We start from the raw sequence: 14,952 nt of genomic DNA on the forward strand, positions 1-14,952 counted from the left end.
AAACTTAGTGTTTTTTGTGAGAAAAAAATTCAATTTTGACACGTCAGCATATCATGTCAGCATGTCACGTCATCAAAACTGACACGTCAACATGCAACCTGGTTAACCGGTCAAGTGGTCAGAATTGTAACAAATTGGAAAACACAGTGTCAAAATTGACACAAAAAAGAACACAGTGTCAAAATCGAATTTCTATATAAAAAGAGTGTTTTTTGTGTCATTTACCCTATATATTTTGATACGAAACAAGTGCATGTTCTCTTCAAATAAACTATTTATCAAAATACTAAAAACACTGAAGGAACAAAATTTATGAAATTTGGTAACCGCATCAATCATCACATTTTGTTGTGATGTCATTTCATAATTTATCGATTTTAATTTTTGGTAGTTAGGTGTATAATAAACATTAAACGCACATGTGAGTGTCCTTCTTGACATCTACAATAGTACCTACTTTTGAAAAGTACCAATAATATATTAGATTGAATCGGTTCTCCATTCGATTCCAATTTTAAAAGAAAATAAAAAGAAAAATAAATTTCTGGACAAATTTGTTTCGTATTTTAACCAAAAAAAAAAAAAAAAAAAAAAAAACTAGATACTGATGAGTTAGTTACACAGGAATCGCTAACCCCTTCTTGGCCATTGTATCGAGAACATCATTCAACGCTTGACAAAGTCCAAAAATCTGCAAAAAAAATTCCACATTTTGAAAACATCAAATTTAACCAAATAAAATAGTTGCTCTTAATTATTTTTATTTTTTCTCAGAAAACGGTTAACTACAAAAAGAGAAATGACGTTTTAAAAATATATTGAAAAAAAAAACAATTAATCACCTGTTCATCCCATTGCTGAAGTTCTTCATTATCATCCTCGAAATGAATAACTGCTTCTACCTGATATATATGAAAACCACAGCACAACTCAGAAATCATTTTTAAAAAAACAAAACAAAGCTATTATGAAAAAAAAAATTAAAAGACGTTGGTAGAAAATGATCACTATAAATACCTGATCTATAGACCCCCTCATTCTATCTTCACAAATCATTCTTGATGCAATTTTTTCTGCCTGCAAAAAACTATCATTTACTAAAAAAAATACAAAAAATAAATTTTTTAGAAATAAAACTTGAAAGCATACCTTATGAGGAGCAATGCCCAGTAGTGTGCCAAGCTCACCAAAGCTATTTCAAACACATAATTTGGAAGTTAGCCACATAAACACAACAATTTAAATCCTAATATCATATTGTTTTAAACATTGTAAAAACCCACAAACTAATATCATATATTTACTCACATAGAAAGAAGAAGCAGAAATATGACATACCTTATGTTTGTATAGAGCTTGCTTGCACTCAAGAGATTATGTTCAATCATTGCTCGATCAAGAACAGTAACATTATCAGGTAAAATTGCTTTCTGTTGAAGAAGCAAAGATGTTAGAAATGATAACAAATTAAGATTAACCAACTTAATAATTGAAGGTTTTAATGATGATACCTGATGTGCTTTCAGTTCTTCGGAAAATGCATCTATCTCAGGTTTCCTCAATATTCTTTCTAAATACACCTGAAAATCTCAAAAACCATTTCAAGATTATCAACTTTAACTTCAAATAATACCTCCACCAATTTAACCTGTGAGACAATACCAATACCTTTTGCAAAATTGGATAAATTTTTAACCTTGAGCATCGTTCATCCTTCAAGAGAATAAATTGATAAAACAAAAGTTGTGTTTGTTAGTAGCCAGATGTCATAAATGATAATAAACTGATAGTGGACAGGTGTCATAAAGCAAAAGTAATTACTTTGTACAAAGTTGCAAGAACACGAGACCGCTGAGGACCAGCAGCAGCCAAAATTGTGCAGGTCACTGCAGCAGCTAGGGCCTGTTCTAGTGCATCTTCATCAATCACTCTGTTACAAAAAAAACAATTCAAAGATATAAAAACTAAAGATTTATTACAATTTACATGTATTCAAATTATTGTAAAATACTTACTCGTCTCCGATTTGGCGCTTTTCAATTTGTGAAATGTCATAATAGCGAAGTGCAGCTTCCAAGAACTTCCTTTTTAAATCAAGTATCCTTGCATAACAAACCTTAAACAAAAGAAGGAAAATATAACAATAATCAAATTTTAATGTAATATAAATGAAGCCTTGTTAAGAATTCAAGTTACACCAAAGTTCCAGCAGTCTTCTCAACCTTATACTGTAAATTCAATACTTCATGCTGACTGTTGCTAACCAAAAAAGAAGCTTTGTTGATAAAAGCCTCTGCATTCACAGCATCATCATCCTACCAAAAAGCAATTACATAACAATTAACAAATCCACTTGTTATAAACAATAAGACAAGTATCTTCTGGGAAGGATCATGTAAAAATCTAGATAGGGTTGCTAGAGCAAATTGAAAAACGCCAAGATGATAACTATTCAAAAGAAACAGTAGCAATGTAATGCAAAAAAATGCAAGATCATAATAATAAATAACTATTATTTCTTTCCGTTAATTAAATGATACCTCGAGGTATAGACGAGCAATTTGCACACATTTTGTCAGCCTAAACTTATCATCAATCACTCTGCAAAGATGAAATAGGCAGAGATTAGTCTAAATTAACATGAAAAAGGGTAAGGAAACAAATACAAGTGCCAAGTAGAAAATATGAAGTACTAATAACTAGACCACAATCACTGAACTTCAAATAATACCCATTTTATAAATATTTATGAATGGAAGAAAAGGAAGATCCATTCTAGATATACAAGAGAAGAAACCATCATTGTCACAAGGCAACCTTTCTCTGTATTTCTAATTACTCTTCAACTTAGCAAATATGTTCATGTCACGGTTGCAACGGTCTTTTTAGGGGAAAGCTTGTAAGCACAAGCAACAGTAGTTACATCTTGTTTTTATTAGTATAATATTGGATTATACTATGGAAATAATGTGAGAGTGAATTGACATAACATGGTCAAACAAAATACTAGCATGTTGAAGCATCATTTTCAACAGAACCACTTGTTAAATATTCCCTATCTACCATTAGCAAAGCATTATTTTGTTTTCAAGAAGATAAAGTCTAGTGGGAAGACTGGTTTTGAAAGAAAGACCTACAATTGGTGATTACCAGGCATCAAGGAGAAAGAGTAGGACAAGTAGTAACTAAAACAGAACACCTGAGTAACTCAAATGATCTGGTAGGCTTTATTTTGATAAATAATGCTGACTTTTTTCTATCGTTAGCATGAATAATATTTGGATATCCCAGCAAAAGATAGTTTTGTTAAATAAAACACATGTAGCAGAATGATTGCAGCATGTGAGTTTGTCGAATATAATAAAAGATAACAAAATTTTCATTCTCTCCTACCTCATTCCAGAGTCAAGATCGATGCCACTGAGCATCTGTGCTGCTTTCGACCATAGCTGTTCTGACTCATACAACTCTGCAAGCTTCTCGCGAATAACAAGAACCTGCAAGTTGCAGGATCTATATGAAACTCTTGTTGAAATATGAATCAATTCATAAAATGCAGCCAAAAAACTGCTCATTCTGATATGCATAGAAGTCCCAAATGAAAGTAAACCACTAAAGGATGTCATCTTATAGAGCCTAACGAGACTATCTTAGTGTATAGTATATAAAGAGCTAACACCATCTTCGGATGACATATAGAATCCTATTCACAGAATTGCTGTCACCTCCCAAAACCAATGTACTTTATCTCTACTTCAAAACACTCTAATGCTGCTACTGAACCATGCATAGATGATAGATGATTGATGATTTATTATGAAACAAACCTGTTCCTCAAATGATACAACACGAGGCTGAATCTGATGAAGCGTGTAATGAGCGATCTCCTTTTGATTCTCAGGCTCCAACCTCCCCAACTCTTGTGCAAATGTCTGTAGCAGCTGTCTTGATACAACCAACGGAACATCGTCCGAAAGAACTGTCAATTCAACACAATAATCAATAAATAAAAGAACATACATATACAGAAAATTACACAGATTGCATCATCATCTGTTAGATAAAACCCTAACTGTGATCAATGAACTTTTTGGCTTGTACTACGTCGTTGGACGCGATTACGGATGAAAGAATATGCTTGTATTCTTCAATCTTTTGGCGTTGATCACCGATTGCGGAAGCACTCGCGAAGGCACTCTCCATTTGCACGGAGGTTTTGGGGTTCGAAGTTACTGATTTCTGGAGCCCTACAAATTTGCGCAAACCAGAACCGGGTTTTAGGAGCTCTTCCGCACTCCTATAAATTTAAAAGAAATCATTTAAAAGAAAAAAGTGAAATAAGATATTGTTTATTTAACAAAAATAACCAATTTTTCTATTTCATAAAGGGATAATGACTTGAAAGGGTAACGAACTTTCGACTTTTGTCACATTTAGTCACTAAATTTTTTTTCGTTATCTATTTGTCATTGAACTATTGAAACTGTTCACATTTTACCCTTATGACCGGCTGTTGTCGGTCATAAAGGTAAAATGTGAACAGTTTCAATAGTTCAATGGCAAATAGATAACGAAAAAAAATTTAGTAACTAAATATGAACAAAAACGAAAATTAGTTTCCCTCTAAAAATTTCATTATCCCTTTCATAAAATACTCATTAAGGCTATGGTATCTTATCACAATAAAATAAAAAGTAGCCTCATTTTCCGATCATTAACTCTAACAAAATATGCCACTCTATCACCTCAAATCATTTTTATTTTTTTAATATAATAATAATATTAAAAAGAGACAGTAGAAAGAGATATATTGATAGACAAAGAGAATGAGAGGGAGTGACACCATCTGCATCGGTTCTTACAGAAGCTTTCAACTTGCCACATAGATATCTTAATTTTCCATGTAAGGTCGCTTCTTGCAAACTATGAAAGGCTTGCAATATAATTTGTGGGTCCATCAACCACTAACTTTCTCTTTTTTCAATGTTTAGAAATCAATCTAATATTGTGTCATTACGTTCTCTTTCTAAAATTGATGAATAGGTTAAGTAGCCCACCATTTGCAAGGAGTTAGATATTGCACATGTGTGGATGCTTTGAGAGAGAATCGTTATACATTGTTACTATTTAACTCATTTCCATTGCACATCAATATAGATAGGGATGATGTCGACATGTTATAACTTAGTCATATTAACATATCATATCGTACATCATAACCATACCACATAACCAAATTTTGCAACGATCTTTCATTAATTGGTATATGTATGAGAGCATCCATAATATAAGACTTTCTCTAGAAGTTTTTTTTATGAAAAAGCTTATTTTATCTTAACAATTGAAAGAGATTTTTTTTAATTTATATTTTATGGGACTTTAGTATAAGTTATGTATTTATAATTGGTTACAAACAGGCCAATCAAACCATTAAAAAAACTCATGCTTAGAGTTTATTAATTAAAAAGTTTCATGAAAAAACATAACCTTGAAAAAACTCAGTTTAATAGTTTTTAGTTTCTCTTAAGTTTTTTTTAGGGGTGAAAGCACTTTAAAAATACACCTAAAACATTTCATATTGGGGATGCTTTAAAATATTCCACAATGTTTAGCATTCTGCATAATTTTTTTTTTCAAAATCTTGACGTGTAATGTAATTAAGTTTAGTAATTGACATTGCAAAATGCGAAACTTTCAAATCTTCAAACACTTTATAATTCTCATTTCCAATAACTTTCAAGCATATTTTTTCTTAATCGAGATAGCGACATATTCTAGCGGAGAGTCGTAGAAGACATCTAATCTAACATTTAACACTTACTAATTTAAAAGAGTGCATAGTGCACAAATTAACATTGTTAACATCATACAAGATTAATAGATATTAACTTAATTAAATTCAATTAGTAATGTAATATAAATAGTCATCACAAAACAAAGGTTTAGACATTGCTCACATACTAAATCATCCCGAAAGTCTCAGGTACATTGCTCTTATTACTTTTTTTTATTTTTCAACACTAACTTTATTATTTCTTCAAAAAGAACTCTTGTTAGCACCCTTGAGTTGGAACACACTATCCCGTCCTAAGAGCATCATAATTCATATAAGATATATTTGGTATGTAGCTTATATAGGAATTCAATGTCTACAAGAAGCCTACTCTACATAAAAATAATATTCTCATATAGTAATTACTCATACTTGAGCCCTTGACTGTTTCGAATTTTCGATATATATATCACCATAAAACAGTTGTACTACTCCATGGGGCTCCTTAATATTAGAGTATATTCTCAAGAGCGCACTCCTAAACGAGTTCTAGTTATCTTATTTGTAACACATTAATATTAATACAAAGTACATTGAAAAAAAAAGCATCTTTCAAACAAATACTGTAATTCCCATATTAACAAAAATGATACTTATATAGTATCATAAATCATAAATACCATATATGCAACAAAGTTATGTGATGGCAAGCCGGGTGTTACTGTTTATTTCATTAAAACTACAACAAATGCAACAAACAAGTATCTTCTAAGTCTTAATATTCCATTTACAAGCTAACATGGATCCTTGTCTGTATTGTAAACACATTGATTGTTCTTCAAGACTTTTTCTAAGCCTTCATAAGGTCTCTTATGCCCCAAAACCATAAAAACATATTTGAAAAATATACTTTGGTGATGAACAAATTTAGGTAATGTACTTACATTTTTAGCCATTTCCTTATAAAACAATTCCTTAATCACAAGTTTTTCACCTGTATCAATAAGTACACCATAAGAACTTCTTTGTATTACTTATTCCAAGGTAGAATATGATAATTAGTAATGTGAACATACATTTCCAATTGATAACACATAGATTTTGTTTCTTTAATCTAACTCAAGCTTACCCTTCATGTTAAGGACAACTTTCAACAGGTACTCCAACATGCTCCAAACTAACAACATATGCAACCAAAGTAACTTTTTAGAGTGTTAATAAACCAAGTTTACAAAATTACAATTGTTACAAGTGATTAATCTAATACAAGATCTGTAGCTCACTCTTACAATTGGCCCGGCATATATAAAAACAAATGCAACCATATCAAGTCCTTAAGATTTTTCTCAAAAGAACAAAAGTAGACTTCATATACAAAGGCGAATAAGATCAATATGGGACAACTAATTATAAAAAAAGTTGCAACAAAAAAAAAAGTCAAACAATCTTGTATACTAAAAGTTCCAACAAATACCAAATACAAATTACTAAAACAACATTAAAAATATAGTTCCGCATGCAATTTAACCTTATTTACCTATTGAATAACAAGTTATTGAGTTCAAAAGATAGTATGATCAACATAGAATTCCTATACTCTTCCTTGGATCTTTAGAGGCTTCTTTGGGATCTTGAAGGCAGCAAAAACAGATTGACTCAGCTCAACTACACTACTTTCCTTATTACCAACATTGGTTTGCACAGAAGATCTCTTCAGCATCTCAAAAAATGAAGTGCTACTGTTACTATTACTGCTACTGTTTTCATTAATTGATCTGACTTGTGACTGTGAGATGCTGTACTTGGTTGTAACTTTCTTGGTTTGGATTTCCTTTGTTGTCTGCATCACCCAACAATCATCATTACATTATTCATCATTTTATTGAGATAAGGTAAAACATCATTTAAATAAAATAAAATCATAAAAATACTAAGTCTTTATAGAGATACTTGAAACACTTACTGAATCTGAAGCATCCTCTGAAATTGACATTGAGCTTCTGCTATTGCTGTCATCTCGTCCAAATATATATGCTCGACAGGGACCCACACCGGATCCTTGTTTCAGTTGTTTGGAGGAAGTTGGAACAGAATGGCTTGACACTCGACTCAAGAAAGATGACTGCAACAATTATAAGCTTCATAACTTATTAATGAAGTTATAAATGTGATTATAAAAAACTATAAAAAAAATTAGTTTACCTTAGAAGAGCTGTTGCTATTCCCTCCTATTGTATCAATGAATGCTGCAAAAAAGTATCAGTTAAGGCAAAATGACAAGATTTTAAAGTAATCAAAGTATCCACTCACATTCACAGCTTACCTGTTATCTTAGCCTTCTTGTGTGCATCAGGCACTGTATTTAGCTTCTTTATACGACAAAAAACTTCCCGTGAATCATCATCCTCATCAGGTGACACTAATTTACACTTTTCTTCCTATTCAACATACAATATGAGTTTAAAATTTAAATAATATTACAAGGATATATATAAGATTTAAAAAAAAAAAAAAAAAAAACAAATTACTCACAGCTTTGTTGAGCAGCCGCTTTTTGGCAAGTATCTTCTCTGTTTCCTCATCATCAGATGATGAAAAAGCTTCATCTTTATCAAGAAACATCTGAGCAATCATTTCTTTTGCTTTTTTTGAATTTAATCGAGGAACACGTCGGCGTTCTTCATCTTCATCTTCATCTTCTTCAACATCATCATTCAGATCTACATCCTCTTCACCTTCTTCCTCATCATCATCAAGTAAAGATCCCTCTCTGAGTTTAGAAGCAACATTTAGTCTTCTCAAAAGATCATCAGTTCCAGCTGCATCTTTTTCTTCAAGCCATTTTTGGTGAAGTTCATCTCGGGTTTCTTTGTCAACTGGTTTTTCTTTATACCCAGTTACTATCATCTCTCTGAGTTCCTCAATGTCATCATCATCATCATCATCATCATCTTCATTTTCTTCATCGTCTCCAAACCGAATTCTGTCATTGTCACTATCATCTTCTTCCTCAGCCTCATCATCAAGAAATGCTTTTACAGGAGCTCCTTTTGGAGAAGAACTCTCTTTCACATATGGAGCAACATTCTCCTTGTCATTTTCTTCTTCATCAGAGCTGAAATTTTGCAAAAGAATCACATATTTAGATGGTAATTATTACAAGTTTAACACAAAAATTTGACCTTAAACTTACATATCATCAGGAACAGAATCAAATTTTAATTTCATTGTTAGCAAAGAAGGTTCCATTTCTTCTTCTTGAGAGCTAATAGTATGTTCATCAGGTTCCTCATCTTTAGACTCTGTGCTATCACTTGTTTGGGAATCACCAAAAAGATCCTACATTTAGCAAAGTAATGAGCATACATGGACAAAAAGGTTGAATATAAATTATGTAAAATATTTTTCTCAATAGAGATAGAAGTTAAAAACAACCTGAGTATCATCAACTGGAGCCCGAAGAACAGGTGTAGATTTGTCATCCAAAGGCTGTAGCAACGTTAAAAGATATAATCATATGAGAATCTTTGATACAAAATAATTCTTGCAAAATATAATTTTATATTCATAACTGCATACCATTTGGGGAGAATCATTGTCATGGGTCTTCTGTTCTCCACAGACATCAGGTCCATCCATATCAATATCATCTTCTTTTGGGCCACTTAAAACTTCATTTTCTTTCACAGACTCTGATAGGTCACCAACTTCTATTTCCACATTCTTGGAATGATTTGTGGTCTGTTTCTGACAAGCATCATCTTCCTTGACAGGATCATCACAATTAAACTGGGAAAACCTGCAAATTTAGAATAAGAAAAGGGTATGAAACTAGGAATATAGGCTACATGTAGCAAATATAATAAATCAAGATAAATACTCACTTCTTTGACACCTCAAGCTTCCTTTGTCTTATTTTTTCCAAAATGGATGATATGGGCTTTTGCACAATCGGTACTGGTTTAAACGAAGCACCTCTAGTCTCTAACAGATGAGATACATGGAATTCAAATCAGAGCGATAAAAAAGATTATATAGAATGCATTGCTACCATTAAGAAACACCAAGTGATAATACATGATTAAAACTAGCACCTCTTAAAAGTCTCTGAGACTCAGCATGAAGTTGTTCTAGATGAGCTCTCCTTTCCTGTAAATCCAATAAACAAAATCACCAACAGGGGGGATATAAAACAGCTCAACGCAAAATAAGTAATTGTGTTTTTTTAACTTCTTTTATATTTTTAACATTAGAAAATAAAAGATATAACAACTCGTAGTTAACCTGAAAACGACGAGAAAAGGTATCTAGTCTAAAACAATCCAAAGACGTAGAAGATATGTACCTTTGCTTCCCTTTTTTTGTTAGTAGAAGAGGCTTTGACTTTTGGGTCCTCACTGGAACTCTTAAGTCTCTTTATCTTCCCTTTCTTCTCATTCATCGCATCCTCATTTACTTCCTTCTCCTCATTTTCCTTGATTTTCATATCTGCAATCAATTCTTCCTTTCCCACCATTGAATCAACTACACTCTCAGTAATCTCATCGTCAAAATCCAATGTTCTCTTCGTTTCCTTCCTATCTGTTCTCACAGGCGATTCACCAGCAACAGAGTTCATCTCTGCTTCATTTCCCACCATTTTATCCACTGCACTCTCAGTAATCTCATCTTCAAACTCCAATGCTCTCTTGATTTCCTTCCGGTTTATTCTCACGGGCGTGTCACCATCGCCAGAGTTTGAATTATTTTCCATTCCATCATCACCCAAACCTTCTTCAAACTCTAAATCTCTCTTTGTTTCCTTCCGATCGCTATTCACGCGTGTATCATTGTAACAAGAGCTCAGATCTTTTTCCTTCACACTACCGTCATCAAGCCCCTCTTCGAATTCTAATAACCTTTTCGTTTCCTTCCGATCTACATTCACAAGCGTATCAGCACAAGCAGTGCTCAGTTCTTTTCCATCTACATCACCATCAAAACCCTCAGCCGGCGGAGACGAAAGCGGCTCACATGAATCATCAAATGCTCGGATATCCGAAGATTCTAGGGCTTCTATACTGGCAAAATCAACTCGAGGCAAGTCAATGAGTTCGCTTACTGATTCGACCGGGGCTGATTGATCTGCAACAACCGTAGATTTCTTGAGGCGTTTGAGTCTTCGATGCTTGGGTGAAGGTGAAGGCTCGTTGTTGGGAAAGGAAAATGACTCGTAATCATCGTCGATTTCCATCGTCTGTGATGAAAACGTCAGAGAATTAGGGTTTCGATTTGGTGGAGAAAGATTGGAAATGAATCTGATTATCTGAATGAGTAAATTTGCAGGTGAGGATAAAGAAAAGAGCGGTGGGAGGGGGGTTATGGAGGGAGATGCAAAAATGGGTGATTTGGGCGGCAAGTGTTTCGAAATTTGTTAAGAAGGCGCTAAAACTGATGTTTGCTAATAGCATAAAAGAAAATTGACCCTTGGGTTTGCTATGATGTTATATTCACCCTTCTAAGTTTGGTGAACTACAAGATCAGTCCTTTTACTTATGATAGCAAAGAGATATATGATTGCTCCCTGTCATTATCATATGTCAAAAGTTTATGGTGATGGTCATATGGACACGTTCATCGAGCAAGATCCGCAAATGAATTACATTGTTTTGTTTTCCGTACAATTAGTCAAGAACACAACTGATCAATGGATTCTTTTGTTGGTTTATTTACATTTTAATAAGAGAAATTTTCAAATATAACCAAAATACACATCTTAGTGCCAAAAAAATGAGATTTTCTAAAAATATCAAGACCCATCTTTCCCTCTGCGAACTTGGTATTTATTTAACGGTTAAAAAATTATGTTTTCAAAGTTTTAGTCTGCAATACGAGTCCACAAAAAGCCTTTTGCGACATCACTTTGTAAAGAGCATGTTCGAAGTACAATACATCAATCCGCAATTCCACAGAAATGATATTGCGGATAGAGATGTATTACGAAAAAATCTCTAATAACACGAGTATGAAGAAAGAAAGAGAGTCCACAAAGGACCCTTGCAAACTCCTTGGTTGGTTTTGGAAAACCTCCTTTTTTGGTAACTTTTTGGCACTAGGGTTTGTATTTTGGTAATTTTTGAAATTTTCTCTTTATTAATTCAATAATACGATTTTATCTTCATCCAAGAAAAAATAAATGGTTTTAGTTGAACAAATAGATCTACAAAACAAACAATTTTTGTTCCAATGTTATGGGTTATATCATTATTTGAGTAATATTCGAATATCATATGAATGATCCATCAAAGCAAACAAGGTAAACCGGCGAAAAGTGAAATCATAAAACCAAGATTTCAGATTCAAACCCGGATACAATGCTTTTGCAAATTACTTATAATTTAAAAAGATATTTAATTTATATTCTAATATGAAAATTGTATACATCTTTGATTAATCTAAAAGATATTTAAAACTGAAAGGAGACAACCCTATCTTCTAACTCATGTTCAAGAGAGGAAGCCTTATGGAATAATTTAAACCAATTTATATGACACAAACGTTTAGACTTTAGGCAATGATGCTTACAAAGGTATGTAAATAGTTACATCATTGAAAAGACAATATTAATATCGAACCAAGTTAACAAGTAAACTGATATCATTAAAAATGGCAACCAAATTTCACATTTCAAAATCCCACGTGCTTTCAGCTGTCACTCGTGGGACTTTTACTCCATCCTCCAAGTTGAAAAGTGCTGAAATCTGCATATGTAAGAAAACCATGGTTAGCAGTTTGCTTACATGTAAATATATAATATAATATAGATTGAGATTCTCATAATTTTGAATAGGAGGATATAGTACAGAGCGTGTTCATGTTTTGAACCCACAACTAATGGTTTATAAGGGGCCATTTTGTTTGCAAAATGGAATCTACTAAAAGAATTGGAATCTCAAGGAATTTGAATCTGTCATGTGTTTGGTTGGACATGACTTGGAATGTAATTCTTTGATGTTTTCTGTTTGGTTTGAAAATTGATCCTTGGATTATGTATAAAAGGAGGAATTTGCCTTTTTAAATAAAGGTAGGGAGAATGGAATTTCATTCCTTGGACCTACCACTAAGAGTGAACAAATTATATGTTGAAGTTGATGTATATTTTTCTTATTTAAGTATATAGTTTTTTTGTAAACATGTAACAATTGTAGTTTCATTTCATCTGTAACTTTAATATGTGTTCAACAACTGTTCATTACTACGTAATTTTGGAAGCTTCCATAAACTGTTTCCAATAAACCGATATAAAAATGACATAAAGCCAAAGATTTGTGAAGAAAATAAGGAGCATAATGTAATACCTTATAAGATCCAGCCATCTGTGATTTAGTCGTCCAATCTAGTGCCAAATTTTGATTGGAGGTCTGATACACAGCTCGTAACACGTGATCTGTGTAAACCTTCCTTGAAACTGCAAAATCCCATGAATCTTTGGCTAATTCATAGCTAGGCTCAATGGTCAGCCCTCCATGGACATAAGTGTACTTCAATTTGCAGTTTCCAGAACCAAGAACATGATTGGCTGATACCTTGTTGGCTGAATCAATCACCAGTGTTCCATCAAGCATAGTTCGCTGATCTCCTCTGCTGTGACTGTACACCAAGTTTAATGGCTTCTCTGAAATTTTGATTGTGTTCATGAACTGAAATCTGAAGTCCTGTAGTCCAAACAAAATGCAATTCAGGAACAACAAATTCATATTACATACACACACAGTCTATAATCTACACCAATAGACAAGACACAAAGATGAGTATAAATATACAGACACGCTTGTAATTGGTATATAGATAAGCTTATTCGCGTATAATTTTGCATATAATTAATCTATCGTGTTCATAAATCGGAAACCTAAAATCAATCGTCCGACACGAATCGATAAAATCAGAAGAGCTGGTTTGTAATATATGCGTACTTAATCGAATTCACAAGCAGAAGCATAAATTAAAAAAATCAAGCGGCAAAAGGAGCAAATATACAAACTTGTATTTTCATCGATATATGTTATCTGATTAATAATAACATCACATCTATGAATTTCACTGTATTAGACCTAATCTGGACTCTGGGGTACCTTTTTGGGGACATTGTAGTCGATGGTGAAGGATCCAGGTTTATCCACGGCTAGAGCTAAACCGTTTAAGCAGGGGCCGTTGACCAGAGTAGCATCGGTCATGGAAGCACGGAGTTTGACATCGCCGGCGTTAAAGGCGAGGGTGATGGCCGAGGCGGGGGTGGTTTTGTCGGCGTCGTACTTTGCCTTGAAAGACGCCTTCATTTTGTGGAGCCGGAGTAGTTGCCCTAGGCGCCGCAAGGAGCCAATAGACTATGTGTATACCTTTGTAGAAACTAGCAGTAAGCGGAGTTATCGGTTTCTCCGGCCAATATTTTGTTGTGGTTTGGTGAGAAACGTTTTTTATGCTATTATTTTTGTCTCTATTTTTTATATATAAGATGAAACCATTTATTACGAGAAAATTAAATTAATTTCTATTTTTTATGCAAATAAATGTTTTTACCCAATAAAATTATGACAACTGTCATCATTTCATATTTTTTTAACTAACTCATTAACACTATATTAGAAATACATCAAATAAAATTAAATTGAATGGTAATTTGTTATAATTCTAATGGTATGAATAATTGTTGGCATAATAAAAGGTAGGAGGTAATTTAATTTCTCATTTATTATATTGATTATTTGTGAGACCCGTAAATTATATAGGTTAATTTAAAATATATATATAAATTTTAAAATATTTAAAAACTTTCAATTTATAAGGAAAAAAAAGTTAGTATAATAAAAATATTTTTTATCTTTTAAATTTAAACAAATAATTTAAATAAATAAAAGAAACTAATGAGCTTAAATTTTGGGAATTTTGAAATTAAAATGTAAGTTTATTAATGAAATTAATATCAATTTATTGCTACATTTATTACAATTATTATATTAAAGTATTATATATAATTTAATAAAATAGAAAAACTCATAAAATTACATGGGAAAAAAATTAATTTAGAATGGCATTTGACAATTTGAATGAGAGTGTGACAGGTGGTAAAAAAAACATTCATTTATTAGAATGGATTTAATTTAAAATAAAAGTAAAATACAAAAGTTTATATATTTGAGAAC

At 32.5% G+C, this 14,952-nt stretch overlaps 3 protein-coding genes across 3 annotated transcripts; all 3 read right to left on the reverse strand.

The window, feature by feature from the left end:
• Positions 1 to 457: 457 nt before the first annotated feature.
• On the reverse strand, positions 458 to 4,290 carry COP8 (Proteasome component (PCI) domain protein). Its single transcript, XM_079017647.1, has 14 exons — positions 4,074 to 4,290; positions 3,828 to 3,979; positions 3,394 to 3,497; positions 2,541 to 2,601; positions 2,223 to 2,315; positions 2,016 to 2,116; positions 1,822 to 1,930; positions 1,669 to 1,713; positions 1,512 to 1,580; positions 1,339 to 1,430; positions 1,150 to 1,192; positions 1,018 to 1,077; positions 843 to 902; positions 458 to 691 (listed from the first exon to the last, which is right to left on the reverse strand). The coding sequence occupies exons 1-14, from the start codon at positions 4,201 to 4,203 to the stop codon at positions 617 to 619; spliced, it is 1,194 nt and encodes a 397-aa protein (XP_078873773.1). The 5' UTR covers positions 4,204 to 4,290; the 3' UTR covers positions 458 to 616.
• Positions 4,291 to 7,157: 2,867 nt separating this feature from the next.
• LOC145070746 (DNA ligase-like protein) lies at positions 7,158 to 11,164 on the reverse strand. The gene is made up of 11 exons (XM_079017739.1): positions 10,119 to 11,164; positions 9,868 to 9,922; positions 9,658 to 9,757; positions 9,353 to 9,572; positions 9,209 to 9,262; positions 8,967 to 9,112; positions 8,306 to 8,888; positions 8,097 to 8,211; positions 7,976 to 8,019; positions 7,737 to 7,895; positions 7,158 to 7,613 (listed from the first exon to the last, which is right to left on the reverse strand). Exons 1-11 carry the CDS (start codon positions 11,004 to 11,006, stop codon positions 7,365 to 7,367), a joined length of 2,613 nt encoding a protein of 870 aa, XP_078873865.1. The 5' UTR covers positions 11,007 to 11,164; the 3' UTR covers positions 7,158 to 7,364.
• Positions 11,165 to 12,273: 1,109 nt separating this feature from the next.
• LOC145070843 (outer envelope pore 24B-like protein) lies at positions 12,274 to 14,232 on the reverse strand. Its single transcript, XM_079017832.1, has 3 exons — positions 13,885 to 14,232; positions 13,111 to 13,467; positions 12,274 to 12,513 (listed from the first exon to the last, which is right to left on the reverse strand). Exons 1-3 carry the CDS (start codon positions 14,086 to 14,088, stop codon positions 12,433 to 12,435), a joined length of 642 nt encoding a protein of 213 aa, XP_078873958.1. The 5' UTR covers positions 14,089 to 14,232; the 3' UTR covers positions 12,274 to 12,432.
• Between the last annotated feature and the right edge of the window lie 720 nt (positions 14,233 to 14,952).

This window comes from Lactuca serriola, chromosome 1 (assembly GCF_051521515.1).
Source record: "Lactuca serriola cultivar US96UC23 chromosome 1, Lser_US96UC23_V15, whole genome shotgun sequence".
NCBI lineage: Eukaryota > Viridiplantae > Streptophyta > Magnoliopsida > Asterales > Asteraceae > Lactuca > Lactuca serriola.

Bases quoted from the DNA above. Each gene is read 5' to 3' on its own strand.
- LOC145070746 (XM_079017739.1), bottom strand. From the start codon at position 11,006: ATGGAAATCGACGATGATTACGAGTCATTTTCCTTTCCCAACAACGAG. The intron at 9,758-9,867 runs GTGCTAGTTTTA...CTCATCTGTTAG, and splicing joins GTCTCAGAGACTTTTAAGAG to AGACTAGAGGTGCTTCGTTT. The intron at 9,263-9,352 runs GTATGCAGTTAT...ACGTTGCTACAG, and splicing joins ACAATGATTCTCCCCAAATG to CCTTTGGATGACAAATCTAC.
- LOC145070843 (XM_079017832.1), bottom strand. From the start codon at position 14,088: ATGAAGGCGTCTTTCAAGGCAAAGTACGACGCCGACAAAACCACCCCC. The intron at 13,468-13,884 runs GTACCCCAGAGT...TTTGGACTACAG, and splicing joins ACTACAATGTCCCCAAAAAG to GACTTCAGATTTCAGTTCAT. The intron at 12,514-13,110 runs GTATTACATTAT...TTACATATGCAG, and splicing joins AGATGGCTGGATCTTATAAG to ATTTCAGCACTTTTCAACTT.
- COP8 (XM_079017647.1), bottom strand. From the start codon at position 4,203: ATGGAGAGTGCCTTCGCGAGTGCTTCCGCAATCGGTGATCAACGCCAA. The intron at 2,316-2,540 runs GTATCATTTAAT...GCTTTTTGGTAG, and splicing joins TTGCTCGTCTATACCTCGAG to GATGATGATGCTGTGAATGC. The intron at 1,714-1,821 runs GTAATTACTTTT...ATTCTCTTGAAG, and splicing joins TTCTTGCAACTTTGTACAAA to GATGAACGATGCTCAAGGTT.